General features: G+C 41.5%; 3 protein-coding genes across 3 annotated transcripts; all 3 read right to left on the reverse strand.

Moving 5' to 3' along the window:
• Window positions 1-6,209: 6,209 nt before the first annotated feature.
• LOC134405362 (olfactory receptor 1E5-like) lies at window positions 6,210-9,327 on the reverse strand. The gene is made up of 2 exons (XM_063136609.1): window positions 9,322-9,327; window positions 6,210-7,226 (listed from the first exon to the last, which is right to left on the reverse strand). The coding sequence occupies exons 1-2, from the start codon at window positions 9,325-9,327 to the stop codon at window positions 6,210-6,212; spliced, it is 1,023 nt and encodes a 340-aa protein (XP_062992679.1).
• A 3,216-nt stretch (window positions 9,328-12,543) lies between these two features.
• Window positions 12,544-13,470, reverse strand: LOC134405363 (olfactory receptor 10A7-like). Its single transcript, XM_063136610.1, has one exon. It carries the CDS (start codon window positions 13,468-13,470, stop codon window positions 12,544-12,546), a length of 927 nt encoding a protein of 308 aa, XP_062992680.1.
• A 6,985-nt stretch (window positions 13,471-20,455) lies between these two features.
• Window positions 20,456-21,394, reverse strand: LOC134405364 (olfactory receptor 5AR1-like). Its single transcript, XM_063136611.1, has one exon. The coding sequence runs from the start codon at window positions 21,392-21,394 to the stop codon at window positions 20,456-20,458; it is 939 nt and encodes a 312-aa protein (XP_062992681.1).
• Window positions 21,395-23,250: the final 1,856 nt, after the last annotated feature.

Here is a 23,250-nt window from a genome sequence, read left to right on the forward strand (position 1 = left end):
CAAATGAAATTATGTGTAAGCAGTAGCATAAAAAGGGATCACCACTTTCTATCTATATATTGTGTTTGTGTCCTTCTTGCTGTCCTGTACCACCTGCAAACCATACTCTGGACACAACCTGATCCTCCGTTTAACTAATGCAGTGTTCTATCTTTCTTTTCTTTCTTTTTGATTCATTAACTTTTTTATACAGTGCTCAGCACATTTCATTGCTTCAGCTTCTAGTTCTGTCATATCTTCCCATCTTTATATTACTGATTCACAGCTGAACACATTAATAAGACTGCATAATAATAATAATAATAATAATAATAATAATAATAATAATAATAATAATAGAAGCACTGGGATTATGTGTGTGTCTGCATATCTCTCTCTCTCCTTCTCTCTCTCTCTCTCTCTCCCTCTCCCTCTCCCTCTCCCTCTCCCTCTGTGATATTTTACTCATGAACAGGAGGGAAGTGAAGGAAGCCAATGATTTCATCAAAGATGCTTTCAGTATAAGATTCTTACCTCAGGATAAGTGCTCACATGATCATAGTTTCCTAAATTCTATGTGGATCCACTCTAAATATTATTCAGCATATCAGCATATCCTCCATTAAACATGAAGATTGACTACCAATTGTACATCCATCTAACTGAGTTCACAAATCAAATTACAAACCAAATAACTATTGTACAAACACCACAACTAGGTCTCTCGCCATGTATCTAGCTAAAAGCAAACACTGCCTAGAATGTACAACCCATTCTCCCAAATTAGCTTAATTGTACATTATATTTCACTCCGTATTGCTGTATATTTTATAAGGGGTTGTGGACCCCAAAAATTGTTAGGAAAGTTTTGCAATACTCAGAAAACATACCTGAAATTCTTATCATAAGAACAAGATAAAATATGGAAACATTCCAAAATATATTTTTGGGCACCACTCTGTTTTGAATCTTTCTCCTTTCCAGATATTCAGCAAAAACAATGCACACCATAGTCAGGTAGACTGGGCCTCTGTGGGGTTTTATAATGTTAATTTTGCACTTGGCTGAAGAGAGCTCCTATAGTCATTTAAAACATAAAATTGTGTTCTGGGATTTTATATGAAGCCAGTAATTGTTTCCCTTGGGACAGATTATGTAAAGTTTTAAAACACATCAATTAAGGGGATGCATACAATGTTTATGCAGAAACATATTTCAGTTGTACTCTTTTCCTAAATTGCACAATAAAAGTTTTGTGCCAAAAAGGGGTGTCTTGGACATTCTCATGAAAGACTATGAATGCATTTTCTAAAGTCTCCTGCAAAAAGTTTTATTCCATAAATTAATACCAGGGAAATCAGCCACTGCTAGGCATTTCAATTTCTAGGAATTTACATTTTTAGATTCCCATCCCGCCCCCATTTCGACATCAATGCTGTTCTGTTTCAGTTTACTTTGACAGAAATACATACATCCAATGGAGATTGCCCATAAAAGATTAAATTTTAGGCAGAAGTTATAATGCAGATATGATACATTGTAAGATAGAATCAAGTGAGCACAGGGAAGATAACTCAGAATCTCTTATGACCTATGAACCTTCAGAATCTCGTATGACCTTATGACCTTCAGTTAAGGCTGGACCATGCTGATGTAAACCGACTTCTTAGCAACTATTTGACTCTGGCCACAATAAGAAATGGCTCAACCACATTGCTACTGATTTTTCTGTAATTTAGTCCTGGAACTTGCTGTTGCCCTGCTTGACAGATGTCCTGCCTCCCCAGTAGACATGAAATGTGACCTCATAGATCTACTATTTATAGGAACAAGAAAAAAACAAAGAAACAGCGGACAGCCTTTCAACTATGGAGGAATAAGAATTCGTTAAATTGAACTAACAGAGGTAGTGAGAGAGGAAATCTAGAGTGTAGGATATGCCAGCTTTATAGGCTGGTGACTGGTCAAGAAACAAGACCCTCTTTTGCAACTGACTTCATGGTTGCTATCAACATGGAGAGAAGTGGTCATATGAGGAGTGAAGGCACATTTGCTGAATGGATTTTAGCATGTGACTACAAACACTCAGAATATAAAAAGTATATTCAGCATGAGTAAGTCAAATGTGTACATTCTTTTCATGCTGAACAACTATTTAACCTAAGGAGAGATAGTGTGGACCAATATGGGAAATGGAATACAACTCCACCCCAAGTGATCAGAACATGGAAAATGAGAGGGAGAGACTTCATGCAGAAAACACCTGCATATAGTGAAAGCCTACATATGTCTACTCAGAAGTAAATCCCTTTCCTGTTCAATAGGGCTTAATCCTAGTTGAGATTGGGATTGAGGCCTACATTATTTAAATAAATCTAACTCCTAGGTGACTAGCCTGTGTTGCTTGGTGAGTACACCCTGGCCTTCAGGAGAGGTGTGTTTGTAACCAGGTGTCCCCTGTCCACATGCATCCTAAGGGCCTTGCTAGACCTACCAGTTAATGCGGAGAGGAGAAGGAGCGAGGCTGCACTGCAGCTAGCGTGGGCCATTGCCCTTTTCTACACATAAGGCACGATGGGGAAAGGAAAGCCACATCACGTCCTGCATTTTTAAAAAAACTTAAAGGGCCATGTGCGCAGGAGCGCACAAACGAAAAAGTAAGTCTTTGGGTTTTTTTTTAAAAAAAGGGTTTCCTGCTCCCCCTGCCCCGATTTCCCCCCACAATGTATGATGCCCCCACCACTCGCCCACTCGCTCACCCATCCGTCTGCTCACCCCCCACTCACCCCCTTGCTCGCTCACCCCCTCTCTCGCTCGCCTGCTTGCTCACCCGGCCACCCCCCGCTTGCCATGTCCACCCCTGCTTGCCATGTCCACCACCGCTTGCCATGTCCACCCCCCGCTCACCTGTCCACCCCCCAATCGCTTGCCCACTCACCATGTCTGATGCCCCCTCTACCCCCCATCCGTGATCTCCCCCCCAGCCCGATGGGCACAGCGCAACTTCTCCTGGCTACTCACAAGTAAGCGAGCAGCCGGGGAAAAGCCATGGAACTAACTACATCTCCCACAGCCCCGGGCTCAGCCCGGGGCTGCAGAAAAACCAGGCCATAAGCGGATCCGGTTATCCTGGGTCAAGGGAGGGTTTAGCCCGGCCTGACCCCGGGATCCCCTGTGCATCGTCTGCACACACAGAAGGGAGCCCGGGCTTCGCACCGGGCTAAACCCTTGTCTAGCAACGGCCTGAGTGAGTAGGAAGGACTTCCCATATTACAATCTTCCAGGGTACCACAACAGCAAGGGGCTTAGTTAAATCAGCTCCAAAGTGATCAGTATCTTGCTTATGGGTCCCACACCCCTGAATGGAAAGCCTTGGGAATCACCATACAGGAGAAAAGGGTGCTCATCTTTATCTGCATTTCTCCCCCACTGGGGAGTGACACTTCCCTATCTTTTCCTAATTTTCTTGAAACCTGATGAGGCTCTACCACCCCTCCATACTCAATGAGGAAGATTTCTGACCAGTTGTAATGACTCACCAAGCAGAATATGACACTTTTAAAATATTTTGAAAACTGGATATGGAGTGTGTCCTGGGCCCCATCAGTTGTCACTACTGTTATAAACTGTGTAGATCCTGCCCTGGGTCAGATCTATACTAAGCAGGATATGACACTTTGAAAACAGTTTGAAAACTGGATATGGAGTGTGTCCTGGGCCCCAAAAGTTGTCGTTACTGTTATAAACTGTTTTAAAGCAGTAGCATAGATCTTGCCCAGGTCCTCATTTACACCAAGCAGGATGTTCCACTATGAAAGTGGAATATAAAAGGCAGGGGCCACACCAAGCAGGATATAGCGGTATGAAAGTGGTATATGGTATATGTCAGTGGGCCCAAACAGTTGTCACTGCACTTCCATACTGCTATAAAGTATACCACTTTCATAGTGGAATATCCTGCTTGGTGTAGATGTGCCCCCAGATTATTTCATAGTGTAAGAGTGGGGTAATCAGAAGAAACTGTTGGATAGATGCAAAATGCTGAAGTTGGGGAAGTAGAAGGTGATCACGGATCATGCCATGTCTGCCCAACAACTGGTTGGTGGCAAACAGGTGAACTCCTGGTTGTGTACTACAGTTTGATTTGTAATCTTGCAGCTGCCCCGATTTCCCATGGTAAGTAAAATTTGAGGGAAGGATTGAAGGATTTAGCACAGTTACAAAGGCTGTACATGGCTCAACAGAGCAGATCCATTGCCTGTTACAAAACTTTTATATATCTCTTCTTAAAAATAAAAATAAAAAACATATACTCAGGTAACATAAAATGCCTTTTCCCCTCTGCAGGGGAAAGACTTTGACTTTGATCAAAAGGAGGGAATATTTTAAATGTGTGATTGCATTCAAAGTGACTGCTTTGTGTGTGTGTGTGTGTGTGTGTGTGTGTGTGTGTGTGTGTGTGTGGTGTTGTCATTTTAAATAGCAGCCAAGTGGGTGGGATGGTGATCAGGACCACAGTGCACAGGGAAACAGGGTTAAGTCTATACTCCACATCATGGTCTTATGAATTCCTTCTTAAAAGTTGCTACTCTCCCTGGAAGGAGGAAAACCCTATAAAATCAGAGTGATCAATACACATAATAACACAAGTTAAAAAAGCAGGAAAAACAAAACAACAAAATGCACTAGATGCTACAGGCTCATAAGGTATTCAGATGACTGAAAAAAGGAGTCATCAACTGGTCACCCAGAAAGAGGTGCTTCGGATAATTTCTGTGCAACAGCAGGTAGATGCGGGAGCAGACATTCCATCAGGTAATCTAGAGATGAATTGGGTAGCACTTTACAGGGAAGTACCACCACTTTGAACTAGGCTTGGAAATGGACTGGTGATCAGTGTACATGGAAAATACATCCCAGCAAAGGTTCCAGAGTTAGATGTTTCTTGATGAACATTGCGTTTTGTTATTCTTATCCAGAGGAACCTGCAGTGTGGCCAACAATGGCTGAGATATCTCTATTCATGAGTGGTCAGAATTTGTGCATCAGCTTCAGACTATTTATTTATTTATTGCATTTTTATACTGCCCAATAGCCAAAGCTCCCTGGGCGGTTCACAAAAGTTAAATAAGCCTACAAGTTAAAAAAAGATAAATAAGCCTACAAAGTTACTAGCCTACAGGTTTTTTCACTAGCTGCATTTCCATGTTGGCTGTAATGGGGAGGAAGCCTCCTCCTTCACAGTGAGGATAAAAATGTGGGCTACGACTCCCTTAGCAGGCTAGTTAAAAACAACAACACTGACTTTTATCAGGCAGGCTGGCAAAGGCAGGGCGGGAGTAGAGTGAGATGTACCTGAGGGATGGGCTTCATTTTCTGCATGTGCTGCATGGGAACCAGGTGGTGGAAGGAAAGAAAGATCCATCCTCCACCACACAACTTCTTTGCCTGCATGGAATTCCTTGTTGCCTATGGCTACTAGGCATGCTATTAAATAGAAGATTGAAGTAAATCTTTCATTCTCCAAAATATGCTGTCTTCCAACCTTCTTTGGAAAACAAATTATAGTTTACTAAACACATACACACATTTGATTTAAAGTATATAGAGCCACTACCTGTTCAAACTTCACAGTGTGCTGAGCCTAGTTTAGTGCTTTGTCATTTAAGGGTGCATGTTTCAAAAGTGGTCTAATTATCCATAGCCTGATTTTTGTATGTGTTTTATCACCCTGATTTCAAACACTACTGATGACTAGCTTTTGGGATTCTCTCAATAAGCATGCTATTAAGTGCAAAGTGCCTCTAAAAGTAATTGCTTTGTTATACAATTGTCAGCTTTATTTAATCAGTAGGCCTAAGTTTTATCATACACAGATCAAATACCTATTTACATAGCAATTAGCTAAAACATTTAAAATCAACTGAACATTGTGAGTGTCAAGTTCACTTGTTTTAATATCATTCGAAGAATATGGGGATTTCCACTAGCAAACCACCTTTGTTTAACCTACTGAGCACCTTAAAGGCAAAGTGAGTGATTTACTAAGTTTCTGAAAGCTTTCTCACATGGCTTACCACAAAGACATGCTTCTGTTATAATGTGAAATGGTAAGGAAGAGATCAGCTAGTCATTGAAAGGAATTATACACCAACTCTTGTCAACAGGTCTCACCAGTTCCAGGTTATAGCCTGCCAAGATGATAATTTGTTCTGCCATATTGTAATTTGTCAGCTCACTGCCAATATATTAGCAGGTTTTCTTAATTTTACCCATTTTATGTAACACATGAATTCAGAGGCTTTCTTGATTTGTTTCTTGATTACTTTCTTGATTGCTTCCTTCACTTCCCTGTTTTTTAGGCTGTAGATAATAGGATTCAACATGGGTGTTGAAATGCTGTATTGAACGGAAAAGTATTCATCCATAATTATTGAGGAGGCTGACCTGGGCCTCATATACCTCAGACAGCCAGTACCATAGAACAGAACCACAACAATGAGGTGGGAACTGCAAGTGGAGAAGGTTTTTCTTCTAGCTTCCGCTGAATGGATCTTCAGGATTGAAGCGACAATATTGACATAAGACAATAGTATAACAAAGAATGAAAACAATGCAAGTATGCAAGCAGAAATGAAGAACACAGTGATATTCAGGAAAGTTTCTGAACAGGATAACACAAGTAAAGATGGAAGTTCACAGCTGAAATGCTGGATAATGTTTGGACCACAAAACACGAGTTTCAATATAGGTAATGTATTTGTCATGGCATGAAAGAAACTTATTGCCCAGACACCACCCACCAGCCATCTACAAAATGCTCTGTTCATGATTTGTACATAATGCAGAGGCTTGCAGATGGCAGCGTATCGGTCATAAGCCATTGCAGCAAGAATGAAACATTCAGTGGTTCCTGTCAATAAGATAAAAAACATCTGGGTGAGGCAGCTATTGTATGAAATTGCTTGGCTTCCATAAACATTGTCTAGCAGTTTAGGCACTGTGATGGAAGAAAAGCAGATGTCTATAAATGACAGATGGCTCAGGAAGAAGTACATTGGGCTGTTGAAGTTACTGTTGCCCCTTATTACCGTCATAATTGTAATATTTCCCATTAGTGTTACTACATATATAAAGAAGAATATGAAGAAGAGGAAATTTTGGATTGTTGTGTCGTATGAAAATCCCAAGAAAACAAAAGAGGTTACAGTTGTGGTCTGGTTTTCCACTTCCATCGAAAGTTTGAACTGAGGGGGAAAGAGAGCAAGAAATAAATACTCTTGGTACCTAAAATAGAATGAATGGTAAACATTCCTGGTACAAATCTCACCTCCCCCTAATTTTATTTCTCAAAGTTATCATTTCCTCACCCAGACTGGAAGCAGCCAATGAGTAAAAAGATAGGGATACCAACAAAATCTACAGTGCATGTGCTTGCCTTTCATGCTCGCTGCCTAGGATTGGATGCATTGGGCAAGATCCTAAACAAACAGTTAGAAGGGACTAGCTCCATGCTTGACAACCCTCCCCGCAAGTCGTCATGGGATTTCACTTAATTGTTGACTGCCAGCTTAAGTCCCTGAAAGCTTTTACGTATCAACCAAGTTTCTGATTGAAAACAAGCAATTAGACATATGCAACACTTTCTTAGTCTTCTATTTAGTTATTCCACAGACTGACAAGAGTGATATCAGAAGTACAGGTCACATCTGCAAAAGTAGAGAAGCAGTTTTTGCAAAGGGTAGGATTCTCAAATTCCTCCTACCACTTGCTCTTTCTTATTAAAGTACACTAGTATCATTTGAATAGACACACAACACTGCATATATTTAGACATAAGACAATCCTTCAACTCCCAGCCTTCTAAGCAATGCTTAGAGTTGTAGGACTTTTCCCGGTCTAAACATGCATAGAATTTTGGCTTTGGTTGCACAGAATTTTCTAATCCTTATCCTGTTTCCCATTAAAAACTGATATAATTTTGCTATTCCGTGTGGATCCGGACTAAATATTATTCATCCTATCAGCACATTCCCCATTTAACATGAACAACTGAATAGCTGTTGTATATTCATCTGGTTGAGTTCACAAATCAAACTACAAACCAAATAGCTATTGTACAACCACCACAACTAGGTCTCTCACCATGTATCCAGTTTAAACCAAACACTGACTAGAATGTGAAACCCATTCTCTCAAATGAGCTTAATTGCACAGTATCTTTCATGTCAAATTACTGTATATATTAGGAGGGGCTGTGGACCCACAATAATTGTTAGGAAACTCTTTCAATACTCAGAAAACTTACTTGAAACACTTATAAAATCATCCAACATGATATTTTGGGGCACCACTCTCTATTTTAAATCCCTCTCCTTTCCAGATGGTCAGCAAAAAGCACACCCACCATGATCATGTGGAAGTCTAACTGGGCTTCTCTGGGATTTTATAATGTTAATTTTGGCGTTGGCTGAAGAGAGCTCCTATAGTCTTTTAAGACATGAAATTGTGTTCTGGGGTTTTATCTGAAAGCACTAATTGTTTCCCTTGAGAAAGATTAGGCAAAGTTTAATATCACATCAATTAAGGGGATGCATACAATGTTTGTGCAGAAAGGTATTTCAGTTGTACCTTTTTTTCTAAATTCATTGCACAATAAAGGGTTTTGTGAAATACGGTGTGTTGCAGGCATCCCCCATGAAAGAAGTGTTTTTGGACTGTACAGCAGTCATATGAAGCTATGAATGCATTATCTAAAGTGTCCTACAAATGTTTTTTTCATAAATTAATACAAGGGAAACCAGCCACTCCTAGGCATTTCCATTTCTAAGAAGTTACATTTTTAGATTCTAGTCCCCCCCCCCCACCAATTGACCCAAATGCTCATCTAATTCAGTTTACTTTGACAGAAATACGAACATCCAAAGGAGATTGCCCATAAAAGATTCAAACTTAGGCAAATGCTATAATGCAGATATGATGCATTGTAGAAGGATACAACCTAGGGCTGTGCACCCCCCTGAACTGCTTCGGAGCCTGATCTGGAACTTCTGGATCAGGCCCAAACTGGTTCAGGTCCATCTGACCCTCCCCCACTCTGCTCCAGAACTGAATCTGGAGCAAGATCTGTAGGGCCAGATCGAGACTTGGTCCCCATTTTGCCTCCCAGCCCCACTCACTTGCCTCTGTGGTGGATGGCGGAAACAGGTAAGTGGGGAATGGGGGACAAAATGGGGGCTGAATACATCCCACTCTCCCCTTACCGGGCTTCGCCATCTGCCACTGCATGGAATGTGGCAGCGGTGAGTGGTGGAGCCAGGTAAGCCCCCTCCTCCCACTTACCTGCATCCATAGCAGTCCAGGCAGTGGCTTCAACTGAGGCCCAGGCCTCAGTTGAACCCGCCGCCTGGACCACAATGGATGCAGGTAAGCCCCCCTCCCCCTGCTCCCTTACCTGGCTCCACCATCATCACCGCACAGACTGCAGTGGCGGTGGCAGCGCCAGGTAAGCCCACCCTTACCTGCGTCCGGAGCTTCAGAACGGTCCAAATTGCTTTTGGACCATTCTGAACCACTCTGCGCCAATCCAGACCTCACCTGATCCACTTCAGAATGGGGCTTCAGAGGTCCGGATTGGCCTGCTCTGCTTCAGATTCAGGGATCCAAAATGGAGTGGAGCAGAGCCTTAATACAATCAAGTGAAACACAGGAAAGTCACTCAGACTCTCTTGACATATGAACAAAATTGAAATAAAAATTTACCTACACTTCAGTTAAGGCTGGACTATGCTGATGTAAACCACCTTCTGAACAACTCTTTGTCTCTGGCCTCAAAAGAAATGGCTAGTACCACATTGCTGCAGATTTTTCTGTAATTTTGTCATGGAACATGCTTCTCGAGCTGCTGGTCAGATGTCCTGCCTCCCCAGTAGATAGGAAATCTGACCTCATAGATCTACTATTCATAGGAACAACAACAACAAAAAGAAAAACAGAGGATAGCCTTTCAATTAAGGAGGAATAAGAATTAAAGCTGTGCTCCATTCTGATTCGGATAGCAAATCCGGAGTGGAGCGACCCGATCCGCCTCCACCAAAGGCGGATCTGAATTGGGTCGGGGGAGCTGCGGATCGATGCGAAGCAGCTTGCCTCCATCTGGAGCTCCAAACGCAGGAAAGTGGGGGGGGAGGGGCTCACCTGGCGCCGCTGCTTCAGTCCGTGTGGTGATGGCAGCGGAGCCAGGTAAGGGGGCAGTAGGGAGGGGGGCTTACCTGTGTCCAGCAAGGTCCGGCGGCAGCTTCAACTGATCCTCTTTTGCAACAGACATCATAATAACAGAACCATGGTTGCTATCAGCATGAAGAGAAGTGACCATATGAGGAGTGAATGCACATCTGCGGAGCGCATTTTATCATGTGACTACACACACTCATTATTATTATTATTATTTATTTATTTATATAGCACCATCAATGTACATGGTGCTGAAATTAAAAAGTATATTCAGCTTGACTAAGTCAAACGTGTTCATTCTTCTCATGCTGAACAACTGTTTAACCTAAGATCAGGATGTAGAACAAGGAAAGATAGTGTGGGAAGTGAATTCAAATCCACCACAAGAGATAGTTAGAACATGAGAAATGAGTGTAAGGCCATTTCTACACCTGCCTTTTTTTCCAGGGATCATCCTGGGATCATCCCTGTGCATGCAAATGACAAAAAGGGGATCCTGGGAGCAGGCAGGGACTATCCCTATCCCTCCATTTTCCTAGGATAATCCTTAGGTGTAGAAAGGGCCTGAGACTCCAAATATCTTGATAAAAATGCAGAAAACACCTGCTAACAGTGCAATCATATATATATATATATATATATATATATATATATATATATATATATACTCAGAAGTAAGTCTCTTTCCATTCAATAGGGTTTACACCTAGTTAAGTGAGATTGGGATTGAGGTTTACATTAATTATTGGCAGGCATCCCATGTCCACATGCATTCTAGGTGAGTAGGCAGGACTTCCCATGTTATAATCCTCCAGGGTACCACAAAAGCAAGGGGCTTAGTTAAGCCAGATCCAAAGTGATCATTACCTTATTTATGGGTCCCATACCCCTGAATGGAAAGCCTTGGGAATCACCATAAAGGAGCAAAAGGGGGCTAAACGTCTCCTTAACAATCCCCCCTGGGATGGGGGGTATCAGAAGAATCTGTTGAATGGATGCAAAATGCTGAAGTAGGGGAAGTAGAAGGTTATCCTGGATCACACCATGTCTGCCCAACAACTGATTGGTGGCAAACTGGTGAACACCCCATCTCACAGGGTTGTTGTTGTGAGGACAAAATGGAGAGGAGGATTATGTACATCGCCTTGGGTTTCTTGGAGGAAAAAAGGCAGGATATAAATGCAAAAATAAACAAATAAATAAATAAATATGTATCCCTCACCCTCTGCAGGGAATAGACTTTGATCCAAAGGAGGCAATACTTCAAACATGTCATTGCATTCAAAATGCCTGCTTTGTGTGTGTGTGTTTTCATTTTAAATAGCTGCTAGTGGGTGGGATGGAGATCAGGCCCAGGAGCAGAGTATACAGGGAAACAGAGTTAAATCTATCCTCCACAACATGGTCTCTATGAATGCCTTCCTAAAAGTTACTACTCTCTCTGGAAGGAGAAATCCTATTGGATACCAATTCTAGGAATTGGGGAACAATTTTCAAGGGAATCATGGATCAAGCGAAAAGGGTTAACTCATTCTTCATGCATGATAGTCCTGAATGAGTTGCCTTCACCTTTGCTGTAGAACAAACAAAGGGCCCCTTAACATGGAAGAGAAATCTCATATGTGGATTTTGAACTTCTTGGGTGAATCTGGACCAGTTTTTCCAAGCGAAATATTCCCTTTGCTCTCTTCATTTCCTTTTCTCCCATTGCCTTTTCTCCCATGTTCATATCCATGTTCCAGTGCCATCCAGATTATATTGTGGGAAGAGGTAAAAGAAAGACTGTATTCATACATTTTAGGTGAACATAAAATATATACAACTGTGAGCCGATACGGAGGAAGTGTGATTCGCATGATACAGCATTCCAAAATTATAATGAAGGATCACTAGTAGTACAGCTAGTTCATTTTTTTTTTGTAGATTTTAAATTTTTAAAAAATTCTCAGATTAAAAAATATTGTGCCTTATTTTTCTTTAAAAAATACATATATCAACAGATTTTAAAAGGTGAAACTTTTCAGTATAAAACATCAGCTTCAGTCAAAACCAAGAGTATTGACTCAGATGCATTTTATACCTCCCCTTAAAAAAATGAATTTGAAAGACAAATTTGCAAACACATCATTACATGGAAGTAGGTCCCACTAAATACAGTGAATTGTACTTCTGAATAGAACTACATAGAATTAATATATACATCAAACATTTAAATGCACTTGGCAGACACAAGCAAATGATGCCAGTGTGTATTCTGAGGCTCCAGCCTCAGGCTGTCTGCTCAGTGCAAATATATTGACTGATTTCCTTAATTTACCAATTTTACAAAACTCAAGAGATCAATGGCTTGTACCCTACTAGTTTCTTAATAGCTTCCTTCACCCCTCTGTTTTTTAGACTGTAGATAATGGGGTTCAACAAAGGAGTTGAAATGCTGTATTGAATGGAAAGGTATTCATCCATAATTGTTGAGGCGGAGCTGGGCCTCAGATACCTAAGACCCGAAGTGCCATAGAATAGAATCACAACAATGAGATGGGAACTGCAAGTGGAAAAGGTTTTTCTTCTAGCTTCCGCTGAATGGATCTTCAGGATCGAAGACACGATATTTATATAAGAAAGTAGAATGACAGATATGGAAAAAAGGAAGAGTAGGCTAGCAGTAATTAAGAACATAATAATATTCAGGGAAATATCAGTACAGGATAATGCAAGTAAAGATGGAAGTTCACAGCTGAAATGGTTGATTATGTTGGGACCACAGTATATGAGCTTTAATAAAGGTAATGTAATTGCCATTGCATAGACAAAAGCTATTGCCCATGCACCAAACACCAGCCATCTACAAAATGCTCTGTTCATGATTTTTACATAATGCAGGGGCTTGCAGATGGCAGCATATCGGTCATAAGCCATTGCTGCAAGAATGAAACATTCAGTGGTTCCTGTCAGTAAGATAAAAAACATCTGGGTGAAGCAGCTATTATATGAAATTACCTGGTTTGAAAAAATATTGTCTAGTAGCTTAGGCACTGTGACAGAAGAAAAGCAGATATCTATAAAAGACAGATGACTCAGGAAGAAGTACATTGGGCTGTTGAGGTTACTGTTGCCACTTATTACCATCATAATGGTAATATTTCCTATAACTGTTACTGCATATATGAAGAAGAATAGCAGGAAGAGGAAATATTGAAGTGGTGGGTCATGTGAAAAGCTCAAGATGAAATAAGTTACAACGGTGGTCTGATTTTCCATTTCCATCAAAGGTGTGAACTGGAAAAAAAAAGAATAAGAGAGAGAAATACATTCTCTTGGTAAGTGAAGTAAAAGAAATGAAAGTACATGATAGTACAAATCCCTCCTAAATTTGTTTTCTAGTGCTATTATTTCCTTAGCCACACCAGAGGAGGCCACTGAGTAAAAAATAATAATCATGGAACCTGATCTAGATTTTTGGTTCCCTTCTACTGGACATGTTCACTTGAGCAGGGCTCATCATTTTGGAATACATTTTTGTTCCAGTGGTTTATTTCCAGAATTTTGCAATTTCTGTGTGGGGAACTTAATTTAGATGAGTGTTGTTACTTTCTGGACATACACACACACACACACACACACACACACACACACCATCTTCCTCCATTCTGTTGTGGGTCCATTCAGACATTTCCAATTGCAGTAATCCTTTCCAGAATTCTACTGAATCAGAGGCAAGTGGATCTTGTAACTGTGGAACAATTAAAGAATATAACTTAAGAAATCTGCTAAGTCCTTTAAAATTGTAGAGTATTGCTGTGAGACCACAGGATAAATTGCTCTTGGCAGCACTCATATGATGCCATTCTCCATTCTTCCTGTTGACCATCTCATCATCAAGGTTCCTTGCTAGTAAAGCATTCTGGGTGAGGGTGGCCCTGACATTTGGCTATGTTGCTGTTGCACAGGCAATCTCCAAGGCCATCTTAATACCTCAGTTTGTGACAGGACCTCTCACAGTGAAGCATTTCGGAGGTGGCTGCTGGGCAGGTTCTCTGAAGGGTGTCACAGGCTGCTTTTGTGCTATGGAATCTGCCACAAGGAAACAGCTGAGTTGGTTCACAGACAGCCTACCTCACCCCATGCCTATGTGCTGAGTATTATTCACGAGGAGAGCTCCTGGCACAAATCTATGAAGGACTGGTAGGCTGCTTACTAACTCTAAAGACCCCTCAGAGCTAGATGTTGGGTCACTGCTCCATGCATGGTCCTCCCAGTGGTCCCATCTAGCAATGGAGGTAATGGGCAAGCACTTTTACAGACTGTAAGCTGATGTTGTCTCCCTTCTTGCCATTGGGGGATGGGATTTCACCTTATGGTCCAGCTTAAGGTGAAATCAGCTGTGGTTAGTAGACATGGCAATGTATCATTCTTTGTCATTGTTGGACTGAACCTTCCTTCCTTCCATCTTGCCGCCCACAGCCTGCCTTCCAACTCCCCATCACCCTCAGCATGCAGGATGGTGAATTTGCCTGACAGCAGCCATGCTATTAGAAATCTGGGTGACTGCCCTATGCCAGTCAAAATGCTGTATATGTTGTAGCCAGTGAGGTTATGACCAGTTCAAATCAATATGCTGTACTGCTGTCCTTCTTAGTCCCATATACAACCCACAGTCAAGTCTTCAGGCATAACATCAACATCCTTTTATTAACTAATGCAATGTTCTATCTTTCTTTTTTCTTTTTCAATTTATGAATGCTGTACAGAGTGCTAGGCATGTTTCATTTGTCTCAACTTCCAGGGCTGTTGCATCTTCGGGGGGGGGGGGGGTTCTTCATGTAAGCAATAGGATTTTGTGTGTTTGTTATTATCTTATGTGCAGGAGTGAAGTGAAGGAAATGAAGTTATATGATTCATACCTCAAGAAAATGATTCACAGTAATTCAGAGTTTCCCAATGCTCAACATCTGAAGTCTGTTGCAACTAAGAAAAAGAAAAAAAAATAGTATAAAATTAGGGTCAGAACTTACCATATTTGCTTCATTTTCTATCTTTTCTATGCCAATGTAGTGACCTACTTCCAAACCACAAATATCAGATGGTGCTGGTAGGTATGAAATTAAAAAAGCACTTTGGTGCTTTATATTTCTCTGGGACAAAAAAATCTGCATCCTAGTAACCTACGCAAGGAGCGGTCCTAAAGATTTGTGGTTCACAACCCACAATTACGACTACAAAACTTCCCCCATTATTTCCACAATTATTCCACAGATAGAGAATTTTTGTATCACATGCTTAGGTCACATCTGCAAAGTAGAGAAGTAGTTTTTAAAAGGGTAGTATTTTTGAATTCCTCCTATGACATCCCCTTTTGCTGAATATTGTGCATTAGCATTAGAATATAGACATGCTTTAGAATGCAATCCTATGCATGTTTAGACAGAAAATAAAGTCCTTCATGCATTCCCAGCAATCCTTATTGTCATAGGCTTTTTTCTGTCTAAATATTCACAGGAATTACACTTTTAATTGCACGTATTTTTTGTTTCCCACTGAAAATTGGTACGATTTTGTTATTGTGCATCAATCCAGCCTAATAATTATTCCTCATACCATCATATTCCCCATTAAATACAAAGATTGTGTAGGGATTGTCTTTACATCCAGTTTTAGAAGAATTCACCAATGAAACTACAAACCAAAAAGCTATAGCACATCTAGCACATCCATTTAAAAAGCTAAGAACTGACAATATATTGTGCATTCCAATTCTTTTACAGTAGTTTAATTGCAGAATGCCTTTGACATATATTTGCCGAATATTCTTTTGGGGATGGACCCACAGTGACTGTTAGGAAATTTTGCAATAATCAGAAAACTTACCTGAAATAGTTATCAAGGGAATAAGATAAAATATGGAATCATCCCACAAAATGTATTAGGACTATTGTCTTCTCTTACTCACCACTCTCTATTTTGAATCTCTCCTTTCAAGACGATAAGTGAAATAAACCCACACCCAAATCAGGTACAAGTCTAACTGGGCTTCTGTGGGTTTTTAGAACGTTATTTTTGCCCTTGGCTGAAGTGAGCTAATATAGTCTTATAAAATGTGAAATTGTGTTCTGGGATTTTATCTGAAATCACTAATTGTTTCCTTTGGGACAGATTATGTAAAGTTTCATAATGTATTCTATGTAATGTACTAAAAGACCTCTATTTTCTATTTTTTTGCTGTGTTTAAATGTAACTCTAGGGATTTTTGCTTGAGAGATAAATTAGTTTATCATGGTTTGTAAGAGGGATGTGCACGGACCCCCTGAACCGCTTCATGGCCCGACCTGCAACTTTCGTATCAGGCCGATCCATTTAGGACCAATCTGACCCTCCCCCACTTCACTTTGCGGAGTGAGATCCAGAGGGGCAGACTGACATTTTGCCCTCCCCCTTCCCTACTTACTTGCCTCCGTGGCGGGTGGTGGAGGAAGGTAAGTGGGGAAGGGGGGCAAAATGGGGGCCAAATTGAACTGGTTCGGGCCTGATCCAGAAGCAGTTCAAAGTATGAGGGGTTATTTTTATTATCTGTTTCTGTGCAGATAATAAAAATAAAAGGGGGGGAAAGGAACAGGCAGCTGGATGGAGGTCAGAAGTAGGACAGGTGGTTCAGGTGACTGCTGTCCCTCTCCTCATCCTCCTGGCTGCCTCGTTCCTGCCCCCTTCTCCTTTCCCCCTTAGCACCATGGGTAAAGCTCACACTTGTGTTCCTTTCCATGCAAACGCTGGGACGGAACACAAGCGCTAGAACCAGGCATCTTGCAGTAACAAAGTGCCACCATCAAGGCAGGGGCCTGGCTAGCTCTGCCAGGTTACTTTATTTATTTATTTATTTATTTATTTATTTATTTATTTATTACATTTCTATACCGCCCAATAGCCGGAGCTCTCTGGGTGGTTCACAATAGTGTGAGAGTAGGAGCTTCTTCTTAATAATTCCTCCCTCCCACAGGGCTGGAATCAGAAGAATCTGTTGGATGGGAGAAAATTGCTGAAAAATGCTGAAGTAATGTAAGTAGAAGGTGATCTCATATCATGCCATGCCTGCCCAACTGCTGAATCATTGCAAACTGGTGGAGGGCAGGTTGTGTACCACAGCTTGATTTGTAATCCTGCAGCTGGCCCAATTTCAACATCCTAATGAAAATGAAGGGAGGGATTTTTGCCCAGCAGCTATATACCTTGGCTGAAAAGGGAAGATCCATTGCATGTTATTCATCTTTGATATATTTCTTTTTTTATTTATTTAATGTATTTTTAATGTAACTTTTTTTTTGCCATTGGAGAAATATTATACCTTTACATAAACAGATTTTAAAATGTGAAACATTTCAGTATAACACATCAGTTCCAGACACAAATAAGAGTATTGACTCATGTGCATTTTATAGCAAAACAAAATGAAGGTTCAGATTTACAGACAATTCAACCCAGCAACCCTTTTCCCCTTTTCAAATGTATGAAGCAATTTGTAGCAGAACTGGCATCTCCAACACTGAAAGCAAAGAGGGGGATAACACATTTCTTGCACACATTCACATCGTTCCATGGGGGTAGGTACCAGTGAATTCAGAAATATGTACTTGAGAATAGACCTAGATAGGATTGCAGTTTATTTCACATCATTTAAAAGCACTACAAACATACAAACAAATAATGTCAATGTGTATTCTGTCACAACAACAACAACAACAACAACAACAACAACAACAACATGTTATCTAAAGTTACAAATGGAATAGGATTTATATTAAGGATAGAAACCACCCACACCAAGCACTATAAACAAACACACACACCTCCCCCCCCCAAAAAAAGTTTATAAATCCTGCCATCCAACACTCACTCCAAGCCCCTATACGTTTTTACTAGGGCTGTGCAGGGACCCCCAATCCACCTCGGAGGCTGATCTGGAGCCCCTGAAGCAGCCCTGATCTGCCTCGGGGCTGCCTTGGGGTTCCCAATCCACCTTGGCGCCGAAGCTGCACAGCCGACACCCAGAAAACTCTCCTCACTTACCTGGTGCCTCTGCTGTCCACAACAGTGGACACCAGAAGCACCAGGTAAGCCCCCCTCCCCCCCTTCCCCACTTACTTATATCTCCTGTCCACCGCCACTGCCACCAGCTTTCATCCAGTGGCTTCCACTCTGATGACGCTGAAGCTGGGAAGTTGGCCACAGCCTACTTCCAGGCTTCAGCATCCTCGGAGTGGAAGTCACTGGATGCAAGCCACCAGTGGTGGCAGACCCATTTAAGTGGGGAAGGGGGAGGGGGCTTACCTGCTGCCTCCATCACCATCTTTCTTCTGGCAGCTTCCAGTGCCACCGTCAGAAATGAAAGAGAGTAGGCCAGCCTACTCCCTTTCATTTCCAGCAGCGGCACCGAAAGCTGCCAGAAGAAAGATGGCAGCAGCAATGGAGGCAGCAGGTAAAGAGACTGGTGGGGGGCTGGGGTGACTCTGAAGCGCCGAGGTGACCTGACGCTTTGGAACCAATTGGCTTTGGCTTTGGGCCGCCTTGGCTTTTGCCCAAACCACCTCGGATCTGGTTCGGAAGGGTCCGAACCACCCAAACTGCTTCGGATTTGAGGTTTGGATCCTAGGCGGTGCACAGCCCAGGATTTTTACCCAATGTGGCAGAACAGACTTTAATGTATTCCCCAGCCCCTATTTATTCAGTCATAATCTCATGGGCACAAAAAATATGGATCAACCACCCTTCTTAGGGGCCTTAGCTTATGCACTAAAACTCCCCATGGACCTATGTGCCAAATAGCAATGCTAACTTCTGTCCATGAGGCCCTACATGAGAAGAGAAGTCTTTTCCTCAATATTTATTTATTTATTTATTTATTACATTTTTATACCACCCAATAGCCGAAGCTCTCTGGGCGGTTCACAAAAATTAAAACAATAATAAAACGACCAACAGGTTAAAATCACAAATACAAAAAATACAGTATAAAAAGCACAACCAGGATAAAACCATGCAGCAAAATTGATATAAAATTAAAATACAGAGTTAGAACAGTAAAATTTAAATTTAAGTTAAAATTAAGTGTTAAAATACTGAGAGAATAAAAAGATCTTCAGCTGGCGACGAAAGAAATACAGTGTAGGTGCCAGGCGGACCTCTCTGGGTGGTAACATCCCATAGGGCATTAAAGGGAAGCACCAGCATTTTGAACTACACTTGGGAGCTGACCGGTGAACAGTGGAGCTCTTTAAGTACACAGAAGATACATTTCCAACAAAGGTTCCAGATTTAGTATCCTAGTAGGTCATTGGGATCACCCCATGAGCAATGTATTTCAATGTACATTGTACATTGATGGTGCTATATAAATAATAATAATAATAATAATAATAATAATAATAATAATAATAACAATTCCCAGTCTTGCTCAGGTTCTGTCCCCTCAGTCCTCATGTCCTTCTCCTTCACCTTTCCAATGTCTCCATGCCTGCCATTGACCCTGCCATTGATGTCAAGCACTAGACTGGGGCCACTACCACCACTCTCCAAAACAGCTTGTCCAATTGCCGCCACAACTGTGCCATCCATATTTGTGGCATCGAGATTTGCTGTCAGTGGGTGGGCGAGCAGCACCTGCTTGCTCATCTGTTTTCTCTCTTCAGTCTTGCTTACAAGGTTGCAAAAGTGGTGGCGGCCACAGCCAGACAACTAACTATCAGCTGGCAGCAGCTATGTGAGCCATGCAGGGGATCACTCACATGGCCACATGTGATCTCCTGAGATCTCTAAAATGCCTCCACCTCCCATCATGCCTTTGGCAGGCTGCTGCCCATGTCCTCTAGAGAAGCATCCCTCCTCCCATGATGGGCTGTGTAGCTGTTACAGAGATCTCATGAGATCACTCATGTGGCTGTTGTAGGCTTCAGCTTATATATATATAAAGTTAAATCACAAAAATTCTGGATTTAAGATTTTTTGGAATGTTGTAAATGAAGATCCATCAGCGTCGAAAATTTCAAGCTTCTCCCTCTTCAGGAATAAACATTTCCTGATTTATAAACCCATACACATACTTTCAGCTTTATAGGTAGCGATTCCTAGATGTTCCCACAGTAATAATAAACATGGCCAGGATATCTCTCTCTGGGAAGGGTCAGAGCTTCTACTCCAGCTTCAGGCTATCTGTCAGCTCAGTGCCAATATATTGGCAAATTCCCTTAATTTACCAGTTTTACAAATTACAAGAGTTCAATGGCTTGTACCCCATTAGTTTCTTGATAGCTTCCCTCACCTCCCTGTTTTTTAAACTGTAGATAATGGGGTTCAACATGGGTGTTGAGATGCTGTATTGAATGGAAAAGTATTCATCCATAATTATTGAGGAGGCTATGGGTGTCATATACCTAAGGCAGCCAGTGCTGTAGAACAGAATCACAACAATGAGGTGGGAACTGCAAGTGGAAAAGGTTTTTCTTCTAGCTTCTGCTGAATGAATCTTCAGGATCGAAGAGACAATATAAACATAGGATAGAAAAATAACAAAGAATGAAAAAATTGCAAGTGTGCCACCAGTCTTTAAGAATATAATGGTACTCAGGGATATTTCTGTACAGGATAACACAAGTAAAGATGGAAGTTCACAGCTGAAATGGTTGATTATGTTGGGACCACAGAACACTATATTCAATGCAGATAATGTATTTGCCATGGCATTAAAAAAACTTATTGTCCATGCAGTGCCCACCAGCCATCTACAAAATACTCTACTCATGATTTGTACATAATGCAGGGGCTTGCAGATGGCAGCGTATCGATCATAAGCCATTGCTGCAAGAATGAAACATTCAGTGGTTCCTGCCAGTAAGAAGAAAAACATCTGGGTGAGGCAGCTATTGTATGATATTGCCAGGTTTCCATAAATGTTGTCTAGCAGTTTAGGTACTGTGACGGAAGAAAAGCAGATGTCTATAAATGATAAATGACTCAGAAAGAAGTACATTGGGCTGGTGAGGGTATTGTCGCCCCTTATTACCATCATAATTGTAATATTTCCCATTAGTGTTACTACATAGATGAAGAAGAATGTCAGGAAGAGGAAAAATTGAACTGGTGGGTCATTTGAAAACCTCAAGAAGACGAAATAAGTTACAATTGTGGTCTGATTTTCCATTTCCATCGAAGGTGTAAACTGGGGGGGGGGGGAAGAGAGAGAGAAATAAATTCTCTTGGTAAGTGAAGTAAAAGAAATAAAAGTATATGATAGTACAACTCCCTCCTAAATTTGTTTTCCAGTGCTATTATTTCCTCACCCAAATCAGAGGAAGCCACTGAATTAAAATATATATATCATGGAACCTGATCTAGATTTTTTGGTTCCCCTTTACTGGATGTGTTTACTGGCGTGAGGCTCACCATTGTGGAATACATTATTATTGCAGTGGTTTAATTCCATAATTTTACAATGTGTGTGAGAGGGATTAACTTCATCCTCCACTCACTTGTGGGTAGATGTGCAAAGTCCATTCAGACATTTCCCATTGCAGTAATCCTTTCCAGAATTCTACTGAATCAGAGGCAAGTGGATCTTGTAATTGAGGAATAATCAAAGAATATGACTGAAGAAATCTGCTAAATCCTATAAAAATGTAGAGTATTGCTGTGAGACCACAAGATAAGTGGCTCTTGGCAGCACTCATATGATCCTTATAATCTAAAACTGAGGCGGCCACCACTCACCTTCCTCCAGCCCACATATCTCCAGGTTTCTGGTGCTGCTGCCACCATTGCAAGCTCTTCAATTTCCCTTCCCCATGTATCCCCCCTGGCCTCCTCCTCCCCTTCCTTGTCTTTTCGCTTCTCCCCATCTCCCCTGGTCACCACCATCCTCCATTGTTCCGGTTGACTATCTCATAATCAAGGCTCCTTGCTAGTGAGGCATTCAGAGTGAGGGTAGCCCTGACATTAGGCTATGTTGCTGTTGCACAGGCAATCTCCAAGGCCATCTTAATGCCTCAGTTTGAGACAGGACCTCTCACAGGCTAGGCCTACACTACTGCTTTACAGTGGTACTGAAGTGCACTGATAACTGTTGGAGCACAATCCACATTCCATATACCTCTTTCATAGTGCTATATCCCGCTTTCTATTCCACATGTGTAATGATTTGACACAAGGTGTAGACCTGGCCACAGTGAAGCAATTGAGCTGCTACTGCTGGACAGGGTCTCTGAAGGGTGTCACTGGCTGCTTTTCTGCTTTAGAATCTGCCACAATGAAACTGCTGAGTTGGTTCCCAGAGAGACTTCCTCATACAGTGCCTATCTCTGAGGGGTTCTCAGAGTTCAGCATCAGGTGGGTGTGGCTCCAGACTGCTGTGCCAGGCATTATTCAAGAGGATATCTCCTGGTGCAAATCTTTGAAGGGCTGGTAGGCTGCTTCCTCACTCTAAGAACCTCTCAGAGCTGCTTCATGCATGGTCCTACTAGCAGCAGAGGGCCATGTAGCAGTGGGTGTTGGTGCCCGTTAAGAGGACTCAGGGTGCTGTTGTCGCTGTCCTCCAGCAGTACCACCTTCTGGATTTGTTTGTCTTTCCCACAGCCATGTTTTAATTACTATTTTAATTACTATTTTAATGTGCTCAGCTTTCATTTCAATGGTCTTGTATAGCACTGGAGGGATATTAAAAAGTATAAGCAGAGGTTCACCCCTTCTTGCCATTGAGGGATGGGATTTCACCTTATGGTCCAGCTTAAGGTGAAATCAGCTGTGGTTAGTAGACATCTCAGTGATTGCCATATGCCAATCAAAACTCTTTATATACTACAGCCAGTGAAGTTGTGTTCAGTTCCAACTGTACATATATACTCTATTGGTGCCCTTCTTGCTCTCCTGTACAAACTGCAGTCAACACTTCAGGCATAACCTTATCATCCTAATGCAATGTTTTATCTTTCTTTTTTTCTTTTTTCAATTTATGAATACTGTACAGAGTGCTGGGCATATTTCATTTGCCTCAACTTCCAGGGC

This window comes from Elgaria multicarinata, chromosome 11 (genome assembly GCF_023053635.1).
Source record: "Elgaria multicarinata webbii isolate HBS135686 ecotype San Diego chromosome 11, rElgMul1.1.pri, whole genome shotgun sequence".
Classification (NCBI taxonomy): Eukaryota; Metazoa; Chordata; class Lepidosauria; order Squamata; family Anguidae; genus Elgaria; species Elgaria multicarinata.

Excerpts from the sequence above, each read along its gene's own strand:
- LOC134405363 (XM_063136610.1), bottom strand. The coding sequence starts at position 13,470 with ATGGAAAATCAGACCACCGTTGTAACTTATTTCATCTTGAGCTTTTCA.
- LOC134405364 (XM_063136611.1), bottom strand. The coding sequence starts at position 21,394 with ATGGAAAATCAGACCACAATTGTAACTTATTTCGTCTTCTTGAGGTTT.